This window comes from Haliotis asinina, chromosome 12 (assembly GCF_037392515.1).
Source record: "Haliotis asinina isolate JCU_RB_2024 chromosome 12, JCU_Hal_asi_v2, whole genome shotgun sequence".
In the NCBI taxonomy this organism is placed as follows: domain Eukaryota; kingdom Metazoa; phylum Mollusca; class Gastropoda; order Lepetellida; family Haliotidae; genus Haliotis; species Haliotis asinina.
Window position 1 is genome coordinate 38063476 of NC_090291.1, and position 22689 is coordinate 38086164.

The 22689-nt window shown below is 38.3% G+C and overlaps 2 protein-coding genes across 2 annotated transcripts; one reads left to right on the plus strand and one right to left on the minus strand.

The window, feature by feature from the left end:
• Nucleotides 1–843: 843 nt before the first annotated feature.
• LOC137257875 (uncharacterized protein C18orf19 homolog A-like) lies at nt 844–7784 on the minus strand. The gene is made up of 3 exons (XM_067795365.1): nt 7541–7784; nt 6151–6517; nt 844–4203 (listed from the first exon to the last, which is right to left on the minus strand). Exons 1-3 carry the CDS (start codon nt 7647–7649, stop codon nt 3870–3872), a joined length of 810 nt encoding a protein of 269 aa, XP_067651466.1. The 5' UTR covers nt 7650–7784; the 3' UTR covers nt 844–3869.
• Nucleotides 7785–7997: 213 nt separating this feature from the next.
• On the plus strand, nt 7998–20525 carry LOC137258143 (mRNA cap guanine-N7 methyltransferase-like). Its single transcript, XM_067795709.1, has 11 exons — nt 7998–8037; nt 10557–10603; nt 11689–11827; nt 12592–12723; nt 13461–13585; nt 15188–15369; nt 16006–16176; nt 16628–16742; nt 17745–17864; nt 18420–18453; nt 18873–20525. The coding sequence occupies exons 1-11, from the start codon at nt 8028–8030 to the stop codon at nt 19028–19030; spliced, it is 1233 nt and encodes a 410-aa protein (XP_067651810.1). The 5' UTR covers nt 7998–8027; the 3' UTR covers nt 19031–20525.
• The last annotated feature ends 2164 nt before the right edge of the window (nt 20526–22689 follow it).

The following is a 22689-nucleotide window of genomic DNA, read 5'->3' on the forward strand; positions in this document are numbered from 1 at the left end:
CAGGTTGTAGAGCTGGTCAACCTTTCTTGGCATACCTAGAGTCAAAACCATGTGCTCACTCATCTGTGAGTGCATATGTGAGCAAGTAAGGTAGCGACTAAGTGAGCGAGATTTTTGCAATGCTCTTAATTTCATCCTCCCATATTACAATGGGAGAGACCGAAAATGGGAGTAACACACTGCACTGCAAGTAGAATGGAACATGGTTTTTGGTGTGATGAGTAAACACCTGAGCCAAAAGGACATTCCACTTTGTGAATAAATGCCTGCAGGGTGATGGAGTAGCCCAGTGGTTACAGCATCGGTTCGATTCCAAACATGCGTACAATTTGTGATGCTGATTTCTAGTGTACCCTACCCTGATATTGCTGGACTATTGATAAAAGCAGGGTGACTGAGGGAGTGAGTTTTGTTTTAGGCCGCACTCAGCAATACTCCTGCCATATGGTGGCTGTCTGTAAATATTCAAGTCTGGACCAGACCATCCAGTGATCAACAGCATGAGCATCAATCGACACAAGTCTGCGAGCATGACCACCCGATCCTGTTAGTCGTCTCTTACGACAAGCATAGTATGGCAGCTAAGAGCAGGGAAAAACATACACCTAAGTACGGCACTGACCACACAAAGGCATAGCACAGGTTGGGTAGGACTCTAAACAGATAGAGTGCCATCTACAGATAGGTAAGAGGATAGCTGAAAATTAGTGGGTGCTGAAAAACCAATAAATATTTTGGAGATCTGATCCTGTGCTAAAATAGTCTGTGTTCATCCTTATCCCTGTCACATTACCGATGAATTTACAAAAATACACACTTGAAAAACACAACATGAAACAGAAAGGTTTTTACAATTTTTTTCTGTAAAATTCACACATTTGTAATAATCAATGAACTAATTTCGTTCAAATTATCGCAGCAAAAATATTTTTCTTCAATACATAGTCATACAAGCAAATTAAACTGCATTCTCTTCCCACAGATGTTACCTGTTATATCTTCCTACGAACCCATTCTAATACAGCCATATTTCCCAGTTCTCATAAAATCCCCTAACAGCAAATATTCACAACATGAATTTTCTCCCTTCCTTCTATTGAATCAGAACATGTGTTACACCAACTCAGATCCAACTTGACTAATGTTGATGTGACACCCAAGACATTTAATGGCTAGCTCAATCCACCATTACATGTCCAGAAGAATTGCTTGCAACATAGCATACAGAAATTACTGATGCCTTCTGAATGATCACTTTTGAAACAAAGTCGCTGATTGCACAACTGTCTGCAACCAGTCATGAATCCTGAACACTCACACCATAAAAGAAGCATGAACACTCACACTATGAAAAGGCTGTACTAAAAAGTGGTTTATATGAAGATATGACAAGAGACCTCTGTGGGAAGAGAATGAAAAAACTGGAGGAGTCACAGCACTACACACTTGGGTTGTCTTCTTTGGAATAGTGGCTACTTTGCAACAACCTCATCAGCTTTCACTCAAATACACTTCACATACATGCTAGCAATACAGCTGGCACTTAGTTGAACAACAGCTGAACAAACACTGCCTGGTGCTTCAGCGTCCTTCAGTATCAACTGTTCATAGGTTGATATATGATATATACCATACTAACCGCCACATACAAGCATGGTCATCTCCTCTCACCACTAACAAAAATATGTAACAATTAAAATTACAAATCACTGATTACTTTACGGGTAAATGGAGATGTGAAGGTGACTTTCTTTTGAATGATGATCCTATGTTGTTTATCTGTGATCACTTGAAGAAACTAGTAGTTATTAAGGCTATATAATAACTACAACTGACAAAATACAGTTTGTTCGGTGATTATCTGCTGTCATGGCGATCATTAAAAATTAGGTTATTAATTACAGAAAGTTGAAATACCTATGCAAAACATGAACTTTTCGTTCACCCATATTGGTTACCAAGGTTTTGGGTATTGCTTTTCTAAGATATAGTGAATATATGAAAGAAATTTTAAAAAATATTAGTGATAATCTTGAATAGATACAGGTGACAGGCTTCTACCTGGACTCACAAACATCAGGGTTCCAGGTACCCCCTGATTATTAGTTTTCAGGTTTCCTAGCAGGAAAACGAGGGTTCTTTGAAGTAACATTGTATAAATCTATACCTTTCAACAATTTCTTGAAAGCCTGGAATGACTCATTGATAATGTGTACTTAGAGATGAAATGACGCATATAACTGCTCAGAAAGAATCAACCAAACATTTTACAAGGTCATAGATGTGTCATGGGTACAATGAAGAATATTATTTCCCTCTGAATGCAGTGACTTTTATTCTGTGTTTATTCACTACATTTGTGCATCTTGTACAGCAATGGTGATAATTAATAGTGAACCCAGATACTGTCAACAACTAAAATTATTTATCAGAATAGATCATGACAAGGAAAGCTTTTTCACGCTGCTCATATTTTTTCTGACTGTGTTTGATGTATGTCAGCTTAATACGGAAAGAAATTACAAAAAAAACTCAACGTGCATTTTCACAACCTTTATAAAACTCATTAATTTGGGAAGTGTGCTTGCAGACAAAGTCTTAAATATTCAAACCTACAACCAACAGGTACATGTACTTGCACTGCTATGAGATAAAGCTCATGAAACACCTTAAACAAAATCTTTTTGTATCCGGCAAAATCTCTTGAAATCAGACAAAGACAGACTTCTGTCAATAAATTAACAACCTTGAAGTTATTATATTAATTTATCATTAGGTTAAACCTGCCTATTCCAGGCTGCCTTCAGTTTACACTGGACCAGGCTGGAAATGCAGAAACGGGACAATTTATCATCCAAATGGCATTCTTTAAAAGTCACATGCAACGTAAAACACAACTCTGCACATTCTGATACCTTTCTGTATGCACTTACTGAAACAAATCATCAAAAATGCCAATTCAACCTACAAAGTTTGAAAAAAAAAAAGATGAAAAAAGGTCTGCGTAATCGCTAAGGAAAAAGTGGTTTCAACAGCTATGCTGCACTGCACTCTTTATGCACATGCAGTGAATTGGTTTGCTGAGCTTGGAGCAGTATGCCTGCCCGGAGTATGAGTGTATGAGTTTGTGAGCAGTAGTCTAATCTTGGTTGTGTACACAAATAAGTAAATGATCTACATATTACATTAAATAGAACCATGTTGATTGTGATAAACAGACTCTGTCACAGAGAAAACTCAATGTCTGATTTATTGACACTTATATGTCTGCCTGTCTGTCTGCCTGACAATATGCAATGCACAACTTCAATCACTGACCACATGCAATTAAGACTTATCAGGCTTATAAGCCATAAACAAAGAGACGGCTAAGCGTATCTGCAAATGAACCAGTGGCCAATGAAAAAGGTTCATTACCCTTGAGTGCACAGACGCAGGCTCTGACTTGGTTCGGCATCACGGCTGCTTCGTTTCGAGGCAGGTAAACCCAAGAACAAAATATTGCACTTCTGATTTGCAATTACATGCTTAATATTTTGTATATTTGTTTTTTCTAAACCAGCAATGCATTTTATATATCATGAATAAGTGATATCTATGTTTTAATCATGTTTGTTTTTTTGGTTGCATGTGACCTTTAATCCACAAATCTGGTTTAATTAGATTATACTCTATTACAATTTTCTATTGCTATTGTTTAATTTGTTATGCTTTCCTGATAAAAATGAAATATCTGTATAGCTAGCGGCTCATGCAAAATATTACCTATGACAGATAAGGAAGCTACCAACAATTGTGGCAATGTACTGACAATTCTGCAAGAAGGAGAATGTTGGTTTTATCCAAGACTGTACATGTCTCCATGAATGTCACGAATCTTTCTGTCGAGATAATTTTCGATTCCTAATAAAGACAGCCCTTCTCTCTCTGAATAACAAATGACGATCTTTAAGTTCCACCTTCCCATCCTTGTACAGGTTCCTGATCTTTTCAGCTTCTGGGATGGGATCCATTTTTCCCGACCGACGCATATAGCGTATGACCATATTGGTCCCTCCAAGTGTCACCGTGTAGCGGGCAGGTGTTGCAAGCTTGTACATCAGGTAGGCCAAGGCCACGAATCCAAGACCACCGGCACGGAAGGGTTTTATAAGCGTCTCACTCAACCCAAGTTGTTCCATCAGCGGCACAATGTCTACTCCACTGCAATAAAGAAAACAATGCATCATGGCATGTTGGGAATTGGTTGAAATCTCACAATTGATGACTGCTACATTATCAATGACCAATCATCGAAAACAACTGGTTAGCGTCATTTTTTAGATTTTCCTATCCAGGCTGTTATTGATTCAACTTACTACTCCAGTGATCAATGGCATGAACATCGATCTGCGCAATTGGGAACCGATGACATGTGCCAACCGAGTCAGTGAGTCTGACCACCCAATACTGTTGGTCAACTCTTACGAAAAGCATAGTCGCCTTTTATGATAAGCAAAATTGTCATGAACATAAACTTCCTGGAGACTTATTCTGTCATGACTTTTCACTAAATTTCAGTCAGTGAAGTGAGTCTTCTAAGAGGTAAACATGCTTTCATGCACTGACAACTTCAAAGATATGGTCCATTGTTAAGGGTTCCAAAGACTAAAAGAGTAGTTCCAAAACCGTTTGAGCTCGATTATGAGAAAATATGACTGACTGCTTGCTCATTTCGTCACTGCAACCAATCTTCATCTACTCATTAATGAGTAAGTCAGACTCCATGGTACTATGGTAGTGAAGCATCTGTCCATTCATTTATTTGGGGTTTGTGACAGCACCCAACAGTTGATGACAAAGTTCTGGCCCTCACAATTAGTGCACACTTGTTTTCACTTGCTTTACACACCTGTCATCTGAAACTTTTTTGGAAATGGGCAAAAAGAATTCTGAAAATGTTTCTTTCTTTTTATTCTGCAGATAAGTTTGAGAGCAAACACCACCAACATTTGCTCCACAAAACACACATTTATCATGTTAAATATTGAACATCAATGTTTACATGTTTAATAAACAACCAAAGTTTGGGGGAAGACTTGAAGAAACTCTGTTTTATATCATCCTACTTGAATGATAAATGAAATATTGTTTTTGGCTTTTTTCACAAACCAACAGGAGTGTAACAAATTGGGCAGTTATGAAGCATCCAACTTCGACATAAGTAAATTTATCCTCAGTACCTTTTGTTACACTCCACTACTGATTCTAACAAAGCCTCATGGGAGGTTGCGTCAGGTAACCTTTGAGATTGACCAATCAGAACACAGCTTTCCAAATCGCGAAAGTGGACATTTGCATATACCTTTTGAATTTTGTATCTCAAAGAGGTTCATACCCAAACGATTCCAAATGCTATTTAGCATATAATCACTTCGGGGTGATGCACACGGCGCATGTTACAACCATGACAATGGTGAGTAAACAGCCGCTGAAAATAGTGTTATGGGCAATATTCAAGGATGTCATCTTGCGGAAATATTAGCTAATGGTAACCATGTCAACAGAAACCCTAAAGCATACATAATGCAGGTCAAATAACTGTGTTATATGGGGATTTTTGTTTGTGGAGAGATCTGTGTCAGTGACCTGAATATTTTGTAGGTCCCTCCAATCCCTAAGTAGTAGCCGTTGTCCGATTGGTTAAATCTATTTAACCGTCTCGCTACTGACTGGACGCTCATAGGTCGCTCCAAGGCTACCTCCCATAAGGTTTTGTTAGATTCAGTGGTGGAGTGTAACGAAAAGTACTGAGGCTAAGTTTACTTAAACTGCATCGAACTATTGATGCATTGCATTAGTTGAGTCTCCAATAGTAATAAATCGATGGTAGAAACAAAAAACTATCGACAGACCAGTATACTGACTTCCATTGAAAAATGTGCAGTACAATATACTAAATATATTTCATTTAGAGTTATCCCTGCTTGGTACCTAACCTAACCTAAACAAACTTGATCTGGGTTTAATGTTTCTTGTCAGCTATTAAAAGAAACAGAAATAACTTCAGCTTGTTTTTCATTTCAGAAAAACTATCTATTCATTTGGGAAATGATTTCAAATGAGACAATTCAAGGTGAGAAAAGTTATTGCAGAGCCAACAATACACACCTGACTGCTGCCATGTAGAAAGATCCAAACCAGACCACAGAGGTTACACAGTGCACACCTATTAGAATCTTCCCATGCTCTTTGTATGTTTTCCTGAATCTCTGGAACACTGTTAGTGTATTGTCATCTTTTCCATCCACTTCATTATGGACTTTATTGTCATCTGTTACTTTATTGGCATCTAACTTTTGGTTGGTGCTGAAATCTCTCACACTAACACAGAAAGTTTCTGGGACTGACGGTTTACAAAATGGGGAAACCAAGACTTGACTGTCATGTAGAAAAGTTGAGAACAATAATGGCCCTTTTGACAAGTTTCTTGACGAAATGAACTGATTGTTCACAGTACTTGGAACTACTGCACAAACTGAAAAAAAAGGAGAAACACAATGAGCATCACAACATGTCATGTGGACAATATCTACCATACGCCAAAGTCTGCAACAGAGGAAACTATTTTTGTAAGAATTAATGGGAACTTAACTTGAAACTTTCACATTGCCAACAAGGTATACTGCTTTATTTTCACGCTATAAATCTGAGGGAGAATTTAGCAGCCATACTTAACGGCTGCAGAAATGAATGGAAATGGAGAAATGTTGAGGAACACATACGAAAGTCATGAGAGGCTATGGTGTCCCATGACTTTCATTCATTAATACTAACAAGTGGACCTGATGCAATCTACCATAACTGAACTATTTTGTATTCTAAATGATAGAATGTGATGAGAAATGATCTCATATGATGCAAATCAACAAAGGCCTCAGGTATCAGACGTTAAATTCTCAAGTACACATGAAGGACAGAGAACTAGATAATTCATTTGGGTAGTCAGGTAACAAAAACGTGTGAGTACTTCATAAGGATTATTAAATATTTATCTTAGGCACTCACACGTCTGCTGCAAATTGGCAATAAAATATTGCACATATGATAATCAGTAAGTGCTATGCTCATTTTAGATCCAGCTGTAATGTTACTTTTATGGTCTTATTTTAAAGTTAACTTCAATGAAGCAAAAATGAGCCTTTTAAAACGATTTTTTTAAAACACTTTTATTCAGGAAATGAATGTGTAAACAAACTTGCAAAAAAGCGAAAGCTTATATTGATGTTGTTACACAATTAATTTAAGCAGCCCTTCTTTTGAAATTTGAAAGAGCAGGTTTAATAATCATGATGAAATATGATAGGAGATGTTATCATCTGATACTGATAATCATGTTTTTCTAAATGATTTAATCAAAACTGACATAAAAAAAAACCGCACACACCAAGAAATTAGAACAGACCAGACATTTCAGATTACCACGTCAAATATTCTTACATCTTGACTGGACTGAATCTATCATTAAAACTACCAACGTACAAGTATGACAAACACTTACCCCTACTAGCGTCCAGAAGCTTCGGAAGATTGTTTGAGAAACTTGGAGGACAACTTTTTAGTATAATCCTTAGGTTTGGCGTGAAAGCCATGCATCGAAACGATGCCATTGCTACTGCGCTGACATGTGCTACCTGATCGACACGAGACGGAATCTTACTCGGGATTGTTTACCATGCTAACTTCGACCTCAAGCTCCACATGCCGCATGTCACGGATGTAACGACAACTCGGTTCTGTCTCTTGTGCTTATAACAGCGCAAAGTTTCAAGAGCATCATTTATGTAAAACCAATGGTACCATAACCCGGCTCTACAGCTAATTAACAGCATAATTTTATTTGTTTATTAGACTGACAATTATTACGTAAATGTTAAAATCAAGCCATAATGCTAGATAAAGTAAAGTTCAAATGCATTTAGGGTATGTATCGGTTTGTTTTGAATATATCATGTACGACAACCGTAGTCCATTAGATTTCCGTAAGCATGGCGAGCGGTAAGAAAAACATTAATGTAACGTTGTTACAGTATGTTTAGAAGTTCATCCTCAACGTTGTGTTGGCATAATTATGCCGTGAATGTGTAATACTTAAGACAACATTAAAGGAACATATTTCCAAATACATGATCATGTTTCAAAATGTGTATGTTTAGACAAAGCAAACTCTTTAGTTTAACACTTGACAGGTTGAGATTCCACAAGCAAAACCGGCCTGTCACCAACTTCCTTTACTAATCGCTATTTTGTGTTGATTGAGTTCGGTAAGAGTTCCACCCGTAACCCCCATCCCTATCAAAAGCCAAAATTACAAAGTTACATCCATACCTCGCCCAAAATATGCATTTAGTAAACTAGAACAGGTATACTGGCGTCTCCTATTCTTGCGGTATCGGCTGAAAAAATAATACAAACAGTTCTTTTCGTTTGTATGCTTGTTCTTTTTAAATGAAGAGATTCTCCCTCTAACATCTGCATCTATCAACTGCTTGATCCATCAGGTGTTCGCACAAAGCCTTGAAATATCAGGAAGTGAATCTGTAAGTTATTGATGGGTCATGGATGATTTCCGAATATTAACAAAGAAAACTAATAAAGAAAACAATTATGGGAAACCACTCCAGTTTGGGAGAAGAAAAACAGATAATTGACTGAAGGCCACAATGGCCTGCAAACATTTGAAACTGCCGGCCTAATACAAGAACAACCGGACCTCCGACCCGATTCCTTGGCCTGATCAACTGTTTTCGTTGAAGTCTTATTATTTTCATATGAGTCAATGTCTTTTGTGTATACTGTCTATTATTCAGCTTAATATCTCAATCTTCTTTAACCATATAATAAGAATTAGTGTTACTAAATATTTTGTGCAGTTATTGAGATCCATGAATATTCATTGTTTCCGCCATTCATATAGTGCTATATTAATCACAAAACAAACATCTTGATAGAAAACCTGTTAATCAATTTTCTGTTGACCCAATACTTTAAAGATAGATCCAGACAGGTTGGTAGATTTAAAATGACATCCTTGTCACCATATGAGGTCTACAGTGTCAAATCTCAAATCTCTGATGCAGGTAACAAAGAGGCCAATAATATGTAATATCATATAAACATGCATGTAAATGATTAGATGCAGTAGATAGGAGTTATTCAAGTTATTCAACATTTGTGTCAAAATTCACCAAGGTACTGATCTCTGCAGTTACAGTGTGTTAGTTCCCATCTTACGCCGGGGTGACACCAAGACAGACTATGGAAATGTAGTCTACTCACAGAGTGAGTGATTTAATATGTAACTTTAAATTGCAGTGTTCAGCCATATAATGCTGAAAACAATTTTGTTGTTGATAGAGAGTATGCATATGTTATAGTGAGTGAGTCAGTGAGTGAGTGAGTTTAGTTTTACGCCACACTCATCAATAGTCTAGCTATATGGCGGCCGTCTGTAAATAATCGAGTCTGGACCAGACGATCCAGGTAACAGAGTGAGCATCAATCTTCATCAGCTAGTCTGACCACGCTTATTCTACCCCAGGACCTTCACAGGTCACATATGTTATAGAACCTGTCATCAAAGGACAGTAAAACCACTCGATCAATACCACAGTGAGAATTAAAACTAGCATGTAAAGTTAAACGTAATAGCACTATTTGAACAAAACATATTTAAAAACAGGCTATAGATGACTAACAACTGAAGGTAGATTACCATATTATGGACCATGGGTACTTACAGTGTCTTTGCTACCCTCATGGAACCCAGCTGGATTTACACCATCCCTTCAGCTGCTGGCGGTGTAGGAAAATTTAGTCATAATTTAAGACGGCACATGTCTGGTACATTTCCTGGTCCCAACAAGCCATTTTTACTGTACTTAACACTGCCTAAGCCAGCATGTACACATGCAATCCAATCTAGGAACAATAATCTAATACACTAATCAAATCACCTTGGCATGCTAGATAATCAGTAAGTAGTGACATGGGGTGAATGAAACGCTTTAAACCTGCATGTACATGAGGAGTCCAATCTAGGAACAATAATCTAATACACCTGGGCACGCTAGATAATCATTAAGTAGTGATGTGGGGTGATGTGATGTCCAATCTAGGAACAATAATCTATTACTCTAATTAAACCTCCTTGGCACGCCAGATAATCAGGAAGTAGTGATTGTGCGGTGAACCAATGACATGTTAACCAAGTCAGTGAGTCTGACTAGCCGATCCAAATACTGAATGCCAGTATTCTAAGCTGGACATTTTATCATAAACTGTCATCTTCATGATGATCAGTGACATTGTGAAACTGTCTAATATTTCTAAGAAAGAATATGAGAGACTTTTGCCTGTATACATACCAGTAGGTGTAGATGTATAAACCCCCAACAATTACCTATTGGATGGCATGATACTGATGCTCACAGTCAATGATGAGTATTCAGGACTGTAGACACATCAGATGTACTCTTGATAAATATGGGCTGAATGTTTATTTGTTTCATTTGCAGATATTTCCCAAGAAACTGTTCCAGTCAGTGAAGGTTCATCTGAAAAGGTGATTGAATGAAAATGAACTATTTGTCCTTATAGTATGTATCCATTGTGATCATTGTTGATAATTAAGTGTAAGGTTCATGTGTTGTTAGCATTTCTTTAACAATTTTTAACTTAGAATATGTCCATGTAGACTTGTTGAACATTTGTTAATTTTCAAGTGTGTTGCATGTAAAACCGCTTTGAACAGTACATCACTACATGTACTTAACTTGTATGAAGGCTTACCAGTTCCATTTTGGAGTAAAGCCTAAAGTGAAGTTTTACGTTGTTTATAGCTTTGGTGAAACACAAGCGTGTATATTTGTTTGTTAAACACTGCACCCAGCAATTTTCCAGCTACTAGTATATGTCGGTGATGTGAAATAATAGTCTAGACAAGACAATCCAATGATCCACACCATGAGCATTGATCAAAGCAATGGGGATACAATGACATGTTTCAACCAAGTCAGCAAGCCTAACCACCCGATCCCGTTAGTCACCTCGTACGACAAGCATTGGTTACTGAAGATCAATTCTAACCCAGATCTTGATGAGGCTTGAAGACATGGATGTGGTGCTGATAAACCTGTAAACATTAATTAGCAAACCAGGAACTGACAATTAGTGTTGTTGGGAACATTTTGAAATCTGTCAATTGATGATTGGTTCATTACAACTGATCAGTCATCAAATATGATTGGCAAGCGCCATTTATCAAAGTTTCCTGGTCATGTTTGTTAATGCTCAAAAAATATAAGAAAACATGTAATTCTTTCGAGGTTTTGTTTCGCAAATTGCACAAAATGCATTTACAAATGTATCGTCATTAAAGAATGACTGTTATGTTAGGCACATAAATTCTTTGGAGAAAACATTATCAATTACTTGGTCGTTCAGTAACTGTGACCAATTTTCAATTATTTTAGTTAATCGGAAGACCACTACTGGCAGTGACACATCCTGTTTCTGATATGCATCAACGGCATAACTTTGCACAACACATGATTGGTTCACCAATGCCTCCTTTAATTTTTTAGAATTTTTGAGATACAAGTTTTCAGTGTTGACATATGTACAACTGACTGTTGTTTATCCGTGTAGGACAATGGTGAGAAGGATTTGACTCACACAGTTGCCAAGCACTACAACGAGCTGCAAGAAGCTGGTCTACAGACACGAACACAGAGTCGAATTTTCTACTTGCGAAATTTCAACAACTGGACAAAAAGCATACTCATTGGTAAGATTGATGGCATGATACTTTGGTATATTCTGAGACTAAAAATGTATTGTGGACTTGACTACTAGATGTTGTGTTGCTGTCATGCATCCATTGTGACCCACCTTCCCACTTCCTGTCCTTCACTCCCTGTCCCCTGCTCTCTGTTCCTCACTCCCTATCCCCCGCGTTCTCTGTACTCCATACCTTGTACCACACTCTCTGTCCCATGCTTCCTGTCCTGCCCCCCCACGCTCTGTCCCCCAGTCCCTCTCCCCTGCACTCTGTCCCCCACTCTCTGTCTCCCTCGATGTGTCCCCACACCCTGTCCCTCACCCTCTGTCCTCCACACTTTGTACCCCACTCTCTGTCCCCCGCTCCCTGTCCCCCATCCCGTCCCTCGCTCTCTGTCCTCCACACTTTGTACCCCACTCCCTGTTCCCCGCTCCCTGTCCCCCACTGTCTGTCCTCCACACTTTGTACCCCCCTCTCTGTTCCCCACTCCCTGTCCCCCACTCCCTCTCCTCCAAGTAATATCATTCAACAAAGTTTGATGGATGTTGTGTTGTGGCTATATTGAGACTTATTTTTTCAGTGTTTTCTGGATATTTGACATGTTCCGTCTAAATTGCCATTGAAACTGAGTTTCTTGGGCTGATGTAGATATCTGATATGAAAAGTGATATATGACAAATTTGTACTGATATATCATAGGGTATCATGTATCACACGTCACATCACATCATAGCCCAGGACAGTGTATGGAAACTATTTTTCATTAAAAGGTGACACTTTGAAGAGACTGAAGAGTGAGAGCCCTCCAAATAAAACTATAACTGTCCTTGACCTTTGCTCAGGCAAGGGAGGTGATCTCCTGAAATGGAAAAAGGGAAGGATTGACCGATTGGCATGTGCAGGTAATTGTTCCTGTTCCTTCTCCCTGTGTGTGCCTCACTCTCTCTCATTCACCTTCTCTTCTCTGGTAATCAGTTGGTTTATGTTTTGGCAGGAAACTACTGTGCATCACTCTATTACATATTTTACTCTGTTACTCATTTAGGGTTGGCATATGTATTAGTCTATTACATAGTCTATTGCAACATACTATTGCAACCAACTACTGCAATACCATTGCAATAGTTTTTTTCCATCTTGAGTTGTCTCATTTGAATTCATTTCCCAAATGAGTGTTTATTTTATGAAAATTGAAAACAAGTTGAAGCAGTTTAAGTCTCTTTTGGATAACATGCAAGAAACCTGAAACCCAGATGAAGTAAACAGTTATGTTTGTTTAACAGGGGCAGATAACTCTAAAGTGAACAAATCTGGTACATTCTGTATTTTGCGCTGTACATTTATCTGTGGAAGTCAGTTATTAAACTATTGATAGGTTTATATTTCTACCATCAATTAATTGCAATCGGAGACAACATTTGCAATCCATCAATTGGCTGACGCATCATTACAGCACAAATAATTACTAAAATGGTATAACATGTACGCTTAGTAAATATGGTTATTTTTATTGTGTAGCACATATATGACTGATATACAGCATTCAAATCTGGCCAAGGGAAATAACTGAGGTACTGAGTAGTGTAGAATGAATTTGATTAGCATCGACTGCTTTTTACAGTAGTCTGTTGTTTGCCAGATATTGCAGAGACATCAGTGGAACAGTGTGAGTCTCGTTACAAGGAGATGATTGACAGGAACGATAGAGACAGATACCCACAGAAGATATTCCAGGCGGAGTTTATTGCTGCAGATTGTACCAAGGTACAAGGGACCTCTATACCACATTCTTCAGTTGGGGATATCATACAGCAGGAGAGGTTCTTTTTTCAACATGCTGGTTTTGGCATCTACAACAGTTCCTTGTAATCCTAAAAGATGCCATCACTGAAAAGGGTCAGGCAGCTCATTGAAACTAAATATAATATGTCCCAACAGATCGCTGACCCTTTTCAGTGCAGAGCAGGTCAAGGCCGAGGTTGTCAATGGCAACAGTGCTTTTTATGATGACTAAGTGTGTGTAAACTCATTATGACAGTAAGGTGTAAGCTTGTCCAAAAGAATGGTCATCAGCAGATTTTGGTGAATTTCGTTTGTGTATACTGTGAAATAACAAGAAAACAGCTGAGTCATCTGTACAAACTCAGGGATTTGGGCTGAGAATCGTGAAATCATGATTTTTCATGCTTTTGAAGACCCTAGCTTTCAAATAACTTCTTCAATTTTTGTGCTGTATGTCTTATTTTGAAAGCATTAGTGTGTGCATATTTTATATAGGATAGATCCTATTGTTGAATTCGACCTGAAGCGAAACTTGGAGTGTTGACCTTGTTATATCCATTTCCGTTTGCAAAGTGCTGAGACCCAGTTATGAACAGTAGATATCTTGATGGCAGTTTTCTGCTGTACAAGCTCGAGTGGTGTCTACTAAATGCCAGATGAATGTAAATAATGCATGAAAAAGTCAGTAATGGTGTCAGTTGGTCTTTCATCTTTTTAGGAGGTGCATTTGGATAGCCCAGTAGTTAGAGAGCATGCCAAAGACCAAGGATTGATTTGCCACATGGATAGTATCTTGGAATCCCATTGCTTGCATTCCCCGTCATGATATTGCTGGAATAGTGTTATAGTCTGTTTGCAGTGAAAACCAACCAATGAATTTCGCTTTAAACAAAAATGTTCACCAAATAAAGTGAAATTAAATTTTCGTATCGTCATAATTATACCTTGCCGATAAAAAATTTAAGTCTCAGATATTTTATTCCGTTTAGGATGAAAGTTGTTTACCAAACAACAAGTATTGTTTGTTAAACAACTATTATCCTAAGTTGAATAAAATTCTGAGATTTAAATGTTCAACTGGCAAGATAAAATTTTGAGGATTCGCAATCTTAATTTCACTTTATTCCATTTACTTTTTTGTTTAAAGTGAAATTCATTGGCACATTTTCACTTCAGACAGACTATAGATCTGGTGAAAAATTGAACTCATTCACTCTTTTGAGGACTGGGGATTTTCAGTTACAATTTGAGGGTGGTGGGATATGTTCTGGTTATTGATCAAAATCTGATCCTATCTATCCTATTGTAACTCTGTTGCAATTGTCAGTAATAGTTTCCTGAAATTTCTGTTTCAAATAAATGTATATACCTGATATAGTACTTGTTAAGTTGAAGAGTTCATACTGACCATAAGTGGACGATGATTAATTTTACATTTTACATGCTTGAAAGCCAATAATAATGTTAAAAAACACCCCCTTTTTTTCAATTCACCTGCAACGGCACTTAGATTGGAATTTTAGATAAGTCTCTGTAATGTAGGAACCATATTTTATGATTGTTTCCATGACATATGATATACAGGTGCGGCTGAGGGACCGCTACAAGGATCCTTCCATCTTGTTTGATGTGGTGAGCTGCCAGTTCTCATTCCATTACTGCTTCGAGAGTCTGCCACAGGCAGAGATGATGCTCCAGAATGCCTGTGAGTGTCTCCGGCCAGGAGGATACTTTATTGGAACCACGCCAAACTCATTTGAACTGATGTGAGTGCTGCCTCCTTGTATTGGATGTGATAGATTCCATTCCATTTGCAGCAAACTCTTTAATGTGAAATGGCAAATTAATATACTTTCGAAAACAGTTGTCTTGAATTCCATAAAAGCTTGTTATTTGTCCATATTATAACATGTTCCATAATGCAGTTAATAATTGTTCTGTTTATTGTGCATACCCTTTGTTACAACAGTCCTTAAAACACTAACATTTGTACAGTTGTGTCTTTAAAATCTTTTCATCTTTTTAATGGCAGTTTTTGAAGTTAAAGTGACAGTTTGGTATGGACAAATGACTATCTGTCATGCCACTGAAGATGATTTGTTGCTTTGCCTCAGACTCGCTGACTTGTTGACACGTGTCATCGAATCCCAACTGAAGCGCTAATTTTGTTGATCACTGGATTACCTTGTCCAGACTCGATTATTTACAGACTGCAGCCATATTGCTGGAATATTGCTCAGTATGGTGTTGAACAATTAACCAGCTAACCAGTTTATTTGCCAGTTGGTACAATTTTTCAGCAAACAGACTATGGATTGTTTATTTCCAAATTTAGCAATTAGACATCATATCTTGTGTAAAATAGCTACTGAGTAGCTATAGAAGTGTATATCTCTGTTCAGTCGCAGATTGAGGGACTCCCCCGACAATTCTTTTGGTAACGAGGTCTATCGGGTGACATTTGAGTCTGACAACAAGGAATCCTTCCCATTGTTTGGTGCCAAGTATGACTTCCATCTGGAGGGAGTTGTGGACTGTCCTGAGTTCCTTGTGTACTTCCCAGTCTTAGAGAAGTGAGAAGACATCTTAATCCGTCTCTTCTTGTTATATTTGCATTTATTTCAATACTTGTCACTTGTTGCGGTTTGAAACTGTCATAAATTTGCTTGTTGGAGATTAGTAAAATTAAAAAAGAAATTATATTTCTTTGTGGACTCCCAGTTTTACAGTTACATTGATGTTTGTTCTGTGACAGAAAACATAAACTCTAGGAGTAGAGATTTGTAATGACCTTTTTTAGAACTGAGGTTCAGCAACCCATGCTTGTTGTAAGAGGGGAATGACAGGATTGGAAGGTCAGGTTCACTGACATCGTATACAAATTGTGTACATCAGTGCTCATGATGTCTATAACTGGATTGTCATGTTCCTTACAGACCACCGTCATATAGCTTGAATAATGGTGTGTGTGGTATGTGTATCATCTTTGCAAACATGTCATCTGCTTTGTATATCATGTTTCAGAATGGCTGAGAAGTATGGTATGAAGCTTATAGCAAGAAAACCTTTTGCAGATTTCTTTGAAGAAAATAAAAATGGGGAAGGCCGGTCCCTCCTGGGAAAGATGCAGGCACTTGAGGTAAGGACGTTGTGTCTCTGTTATATATTGCCCAGTAGGGAGTACTGAAAGACATTGAAATACTGATGTACATAGACAAGTTTTCCACCTAACATTATTCCCCTACATAAAGTGGCAGGGGGATATAGATTTGACCTCGGTCAATCCATCCGTCCCTCCATCCGTCTGTCTTAGATGATGGGGCAGATTTTCAGTAACCGTTATAGATAGGGCAACCAAATTTGATATTTGTTTTCAGTACATGAATGTCTTGAAAACAGAAACTGTGTTACAGAGTTACAGCCCTTGTCATGCATTTCTTGACGTAATGCATGGTATCGCCAATGAGAACAGATTTTCTCATTTAACAGCTTATGTATCACTATTTGAAGGAAGAATGAATAGATGTAAAAATATGAACAGAATACTCCGGCAGGGGATATTGATGTTTATGGCTTCTTGCTGATTATCCAGTGTATTGTGCTCTTTTATTCATTCCATGGAGCCACTGGCTACTACCCGTGAAGGTCTGGGGTAGAATAGGCCTTCAGCGACCCATGCTTGCCATACAAGGTGACTATACTTGTCGGAAGAGGCAACTAACGGGATCGGGTTGACTTTGTTGACACATGTCAGGGGTTCCTAATTGCACAGATCTATGCTCATGCTGTTGATCACTGGATTGTCTGGTCCAGACGCACTTGTTTACAGACTGCTGCCATATAGCTGGAATATTGCTGAGTGGGGCATAAAACTAAACTCACTCACTCACCCTACTACAGCCTTGTTTCAAAAACACCTTTTTAATGTTAGAGTAATTTGATGAAGCAGCTATTTTCGTATACTGCATATTATGTAGAGTCTTTATCATAATATATGGTGGCAAACTACTTTTGATGATAGAGGCAAACCACCACATCAACTGTAGTATATTGGTATACCAGTAAACCATGCATTCCTACCAGGGAAGCTTCTTATGAATTGAAACTGCATCTTATCTTTCGACCGTTGTATTTTCTGTAGGCCTATCCTGCAGATTCTGGCACAGATCTTGTGAGCTCCATTTCCGACAACTACAAACATGCTGTGAGTTTCCTAGAGGCAAACGACAACTCTGGAGATAGGGGTCATAAACCTAAAGTGGTATGTGTCATGTTTGGTTCTGTCAGTAATTACACCATAATAATATGTGAACCAATCCGAAGACCTGGGTTTGATTTCCTACCTGGGCACAATGTGTGAAGCCCTATATCTGGTGTCCGTTCCAAGTGTTAGCATGTGTTAAACCAGGCAAAGTCACTCATGACCATTGTATATATTAAGCAATATTCTGATCATGAGATTGGACAAAATGTGCAGTTTTACAGAGTTTAAGAAACAGATTACTGAAGTCATGAATGTTATGTATACTACATATCAGCCATATGTTTGTATGGAGGAAGGGCAGTGAGATAATCTGGTGGTTAAAGCGTTTGCTTGTCACACTGAAGGTCAGGGTTCAATTCCCATTAGGGTTTCAGTGTGTGAAGCCCATTTTTGCTGTCATCTGCCGTGATATTGCTGGAATATTGCTAAAAGCAGCGTGAAACCAAACGCACTCCCATTCTCATTTACGGAGGATGAAGGAACTTAAGGTACACAAACTTGTTATAATGATTCACCATGACAACATTGTGAAGGTAAACTGGTTTGTTGCAGGGTACTCTGTCTAAAGATGAGTGGGATGCAGCAAGTAAGTTGATTGTTTATTGTTTATTGAATCTAAGGTTACATTGCCATGAATAGAGATGACATGGATTGGACAAGTCGTCATTAATTGGTTGCTGTGGAACCTTTTTTACGTCTTAAGGCTCATTGGTTACTTGGTAATGAAACTTAGCTTGAAGTCACATGTGGAGGGGTTGTCACACCTTGATGAAAAAAGTATCCAGTCAGAGGTCACTAAGTGAAGCAATTCTAACTTCATGACATGGATTAGTTAAGAATTAGAAACCTAATGTCTGTTTTGGAATCATTAAAATGAGCTGTTACGTTATGGATAGTTACCTCCCTGTCACTTCTGAGGGAACTATGCATTTTGGAAAATTTTACTGGGAATGGTACTACCAGATTAAGAATTATATAGTAGTCATTGATATTACTTGGTTTCAGCCATATACTGCACCTTTATCTTCAAGAAGCTGGATAAGGGTGATTTGGAAGGCCAGACAACAGCTGAACATCGCCAGGCTCCCAAGAGAAAACTGGATAATGCACAGGAGGGGTCTGGAGATGAATCTCCACACAAAACACAGAAGGTTAATGAATGACAGTGTGTACTGGGGACTCTGGTGTGAATTCACAGATGAATTGTGGGATAACATCAGCTCCCCCAGCTCCACCTGCCCAAATGCATCATGGGAAAGCCAGTGCCCATGATCCCAAGGATATATGGCATACTCGTCATAACCATGGTAACAAGAGCTTACATGCCTCACTTATACTGGTGGTGCACCTTCGACAATGAACTTTGACATCTTGAGATTTCTAATGGATGCTGGAGCTTCTTCATATTTACGCGAAAGAATTAAGTTTGATGTATTGTATTCACCGGAGAGACTAGGGAGGTTTCATTGACTACGTTTGTCAGTAATATGATGTACAAGGTGCTGATATGTTGGTGTGTATATATGTGCTCTGTGTATGGTCTGTGGGAGAAACATCAGATGGACTGTTTGTGAGATGTTGGATGATGGCTAGAACGGGTCCAGTATCCAGTATTTATTCCAGTGATATCTCCATCACAAGCCAGGACTGTCTCAGACAATAGTTAAGGGATAAACATGTGCCGGCCAATTTGGAGGTTTTATTGAGTATATGAAGCACAGGAATATTGAACCAAAGGTGGTATCCGGAAAATTCAAATGAAATATTTCTTTGCTTCAAATTGGCCAACACATATGCTTATCGACATTGTAAACACAAAGGTAAACCGAAAGGTCCATATGAGTTTTCCTGTCTGCACTTATTGACATGGAAAGAAAAGCACCGATTTTTTTTGTTTCTACCATTCGGTTTCAATCAGATTAGAAAACACAGTGAATTTTGATGTACAGTTTTGGACATATTCAGCTAATTTGAATCGATGCCATGATCTGATAGCTCCAAGTGGCATTAAAACAAGATTCATTCATCTACTCTTTCCAACCAAGTGCAGTATCTGCTTCTTCATGGCAGGGATGGTAGAGTGGCCTGGTGGTTAAGGTGTTGATTCTCCACATGGGTACAAGTCTACATTTCTACATTTCTACTGTCCCCATGCTGTGATATTGCTGAAATATAACGAAAAGCAGCATGAAACTAAACTCACTCACTCATTCTTTTATGGTAAGTCATTGATTGTCTTCCATAAACTAGTTGCATTGTCATGCCTTTGTAAAATTGTTTGTAATGAAAAGTTACTTTGGTTACCGTGGCAACCATGGCAAAAAATTACCAGGACATTTTTTTGTTTGACATGTAGTTCTGAGGTAACTGATCTGGTCTATAGGTGCTTGTTTGAGTTTGTTTTGTGTACATATATTTGCCGATATCAGACTGTCATAAAAATCCTTACCAGGTGCAATACAGTGAAGTGATCTACTGACGACATGACAAGGGTCTCGCCTAAAACATAATACAGCAGAATATGAGCTTAAGTGAGTATGTTACAACAAAACAGAATCCTATTTTCATCAGTGCTACTAGTATTACATAACATTTGCTTTTCTGTAGAACAAAAAATCAAAATGTCTCACATTTTGAAATAAATTCAGTATAATCGTATGATGTGTTGTTTTTCATAATTCTGATGGACGTGTGACGTCTTTGTGGAACATGTTTTATCTTGGGGTTGGAGCACTTTCACCTGACATAATGTGACACAATAACCCAGTATCTGCATCCAGACTTTCAGGGTGTTACAATGCAGCCACATGAGATAGCTGCCTGAGTCCTGCTCATTGGCACTTTATATATGTACAAACTATTTCCATGGAAATAAAAAATAAAACTAATGAAAAATTCTGGCTTTTGATGTAAGGCTTTCCAAGCATTCGCATTGCTAGTACATCTATTTGTATACAAAACTGAAATATCAATTGCTGGAAGGTGCTTATTTTTCTGTATGGAGCTTGAGTTTGTTATACATTCGTCACTTTTAGATATTGACAGACATTTTCCAAAGGAAGTAGGAAATCGGGGATGCAGCAAAGAGGTAACAGTGTACTTAAGTCTCTCTATACTGACTGACATAGTGTAACACTGTACTGAAGTCTGTATATCCTCGCTGACAGAGTGTAACACTGAGCCCCAGCGTCTGTATCCTGGCTCACATAGTGTAACACTGTACCCCAGTGTCTATATCCTGGCTCACATAGTGTAACACTGTACCCCAGTCTCTATACCCTGTCAGCAATATCCCAGCTATAGCTATATGGCGGCGATCTTTAAAAAAACAGAGTCTGGGGAAGACAATCCTGAGATCAACAACATGAACATCGACCTACGCAGTTGGACTACGATGATATGTGCCAACCGACAAGCACAGGTAGCAAGACCAATTCTAACCCGGATCTTCATGGGTACGAGTCAAGGTATCCTTAGGGTGGGCGACTCTTCTCGTAATATTAATAACTGATTTTCTGACAACCCATACTTGCCATAAAAGGCGACTATGCTTGTCGTAAGAGGGGACTAACGGGATCGAGTGATCAGGCTCGCTGACTTGGTTGACACATGTCACCGGTTCCCAATTGCGCAGATCGATGGTCATGTTGTTGCTCACTGGATTGTCTGGTCCAGACTCGATTATTTACAGACCGCCGCCTTATGTCCTTAATATTGCTGAGTGCGTCGTAAAACTAAACTCACTCACTGTCAGACGGCATCGGGAGGATTGCTTGATTCCAGAATCTCAAATCATTACCAGCCAGTTGATACAGGACAGCGGAATAAAACATCCCCAGTTGAAAGTTATGTATTCTCATAATTCATACCATATTGGTTATGAATTTGGTGAATTTCACGTTTTGTTTATGTGTCCTACCTTGGGCCTTGAAAGGAAAAATAGTTATCAACAACTATCACTGTAGCTATTCAAATATGCACAGAACAGTTTTTTCACCTTTATAAACAAATACGAAATTAGCAATATTTGACAAAATAATGACTCACTTTAAGAATCATTCAGTTCAGAAAACATCCTTATGCAAGACGTTGTCTGAAGCATTGCTAAATCACTGCATACTACTATGATACTAGGCTACATAAAAAATGCTTCTCTTTTTGGGGTCAGTTGTGCGCGTAACACCTTTTTATTGCCGATTTTTAAAAAATAGTTTTGACTTGGCCGCGTCCCGATTATCCATTTGTTGACTATAAGAATGAGTGTCTGAAAGAACGAGTGTGACTGAATGTACAAGTCATCAACACGTGGTAAACTTCCCAAGATGTATTTCTGAAAGAGAGAAAAAATAAAAATGTGTTCCTCGCTCATCACTTTTTTCTATCCAAAAGTTTAAAAAGTCCTACCGCCCTCGTCACATTTGAAAATTATGTGCCCGTGAAACATTTAAATTTTTTTATGAAGCTCTATTCCTAATCAGTGTAAACACTGGAAACCACTTTAATACAACATCGGTAATCTGGCTGATATATGTGCGATCCCCAGAGGATATTCTGACTGGTAGTGCGTTATCGGTAAGTTATCAAAGAGAAAGCCGTAGATTGGCTTGTAAGATATTTTAAATAGTTTACAGACACAATTTGTGAATGGGAATTCTTTGTAAGGTGTTCAGTACTTCAGGAAATGCACAGTTAAGATTCTGCTTAGCGCATGCGATATAATCAGTCTTTGCCAACTGTTTATGTCAAGATGCTCGTTGATATTATCCGGGTAAAATCTGTTGATAACCATATTTAATATTAGAAACTTTCTGAACAGACACAT

Bases quoted from the DNA above. Each gene is read 5' to 3' on its own strand.
- LOC137258143 (XM_067795709.1), top strand. The intron at 12,724-13,460 runs GTAATTGTTCCT...GTTGTTTGCCAG, and splicing joins TGACCGATTGGCATGTGCAG to ATATTGCAGAGACATCAGTG. The intron at 16,743-17,744 runs GTAAGGACGTTG...TATTTTCTGTAG, and splicing joins GAAAGATGCAGGCACTTGAG to GCCTATCCTGCAGATTCTGG.
- LOC137257875 (XM_067795365.1), bottom strand. From the start codon at position 7,649: ATGGCATCGTTTCGATGCATGGCTTTCACGCCAAACCTAAGGATTATA. The intron at 6,518-7,540 runs GTAAGTGTTTGT...CTTTTTTTTCAG, and splicing joins GCTTCTGGACGCTAGTAGGG to TTTGTGCAGTAGTTCCAAGT. The intron at 4,204-6,150 runs GTGTGTATTGTT...TCTTTATTGCAG, and splicing joins TTCTACATGGCAGCAGTCAG to TGGAGTAGACATTGTGCCGC.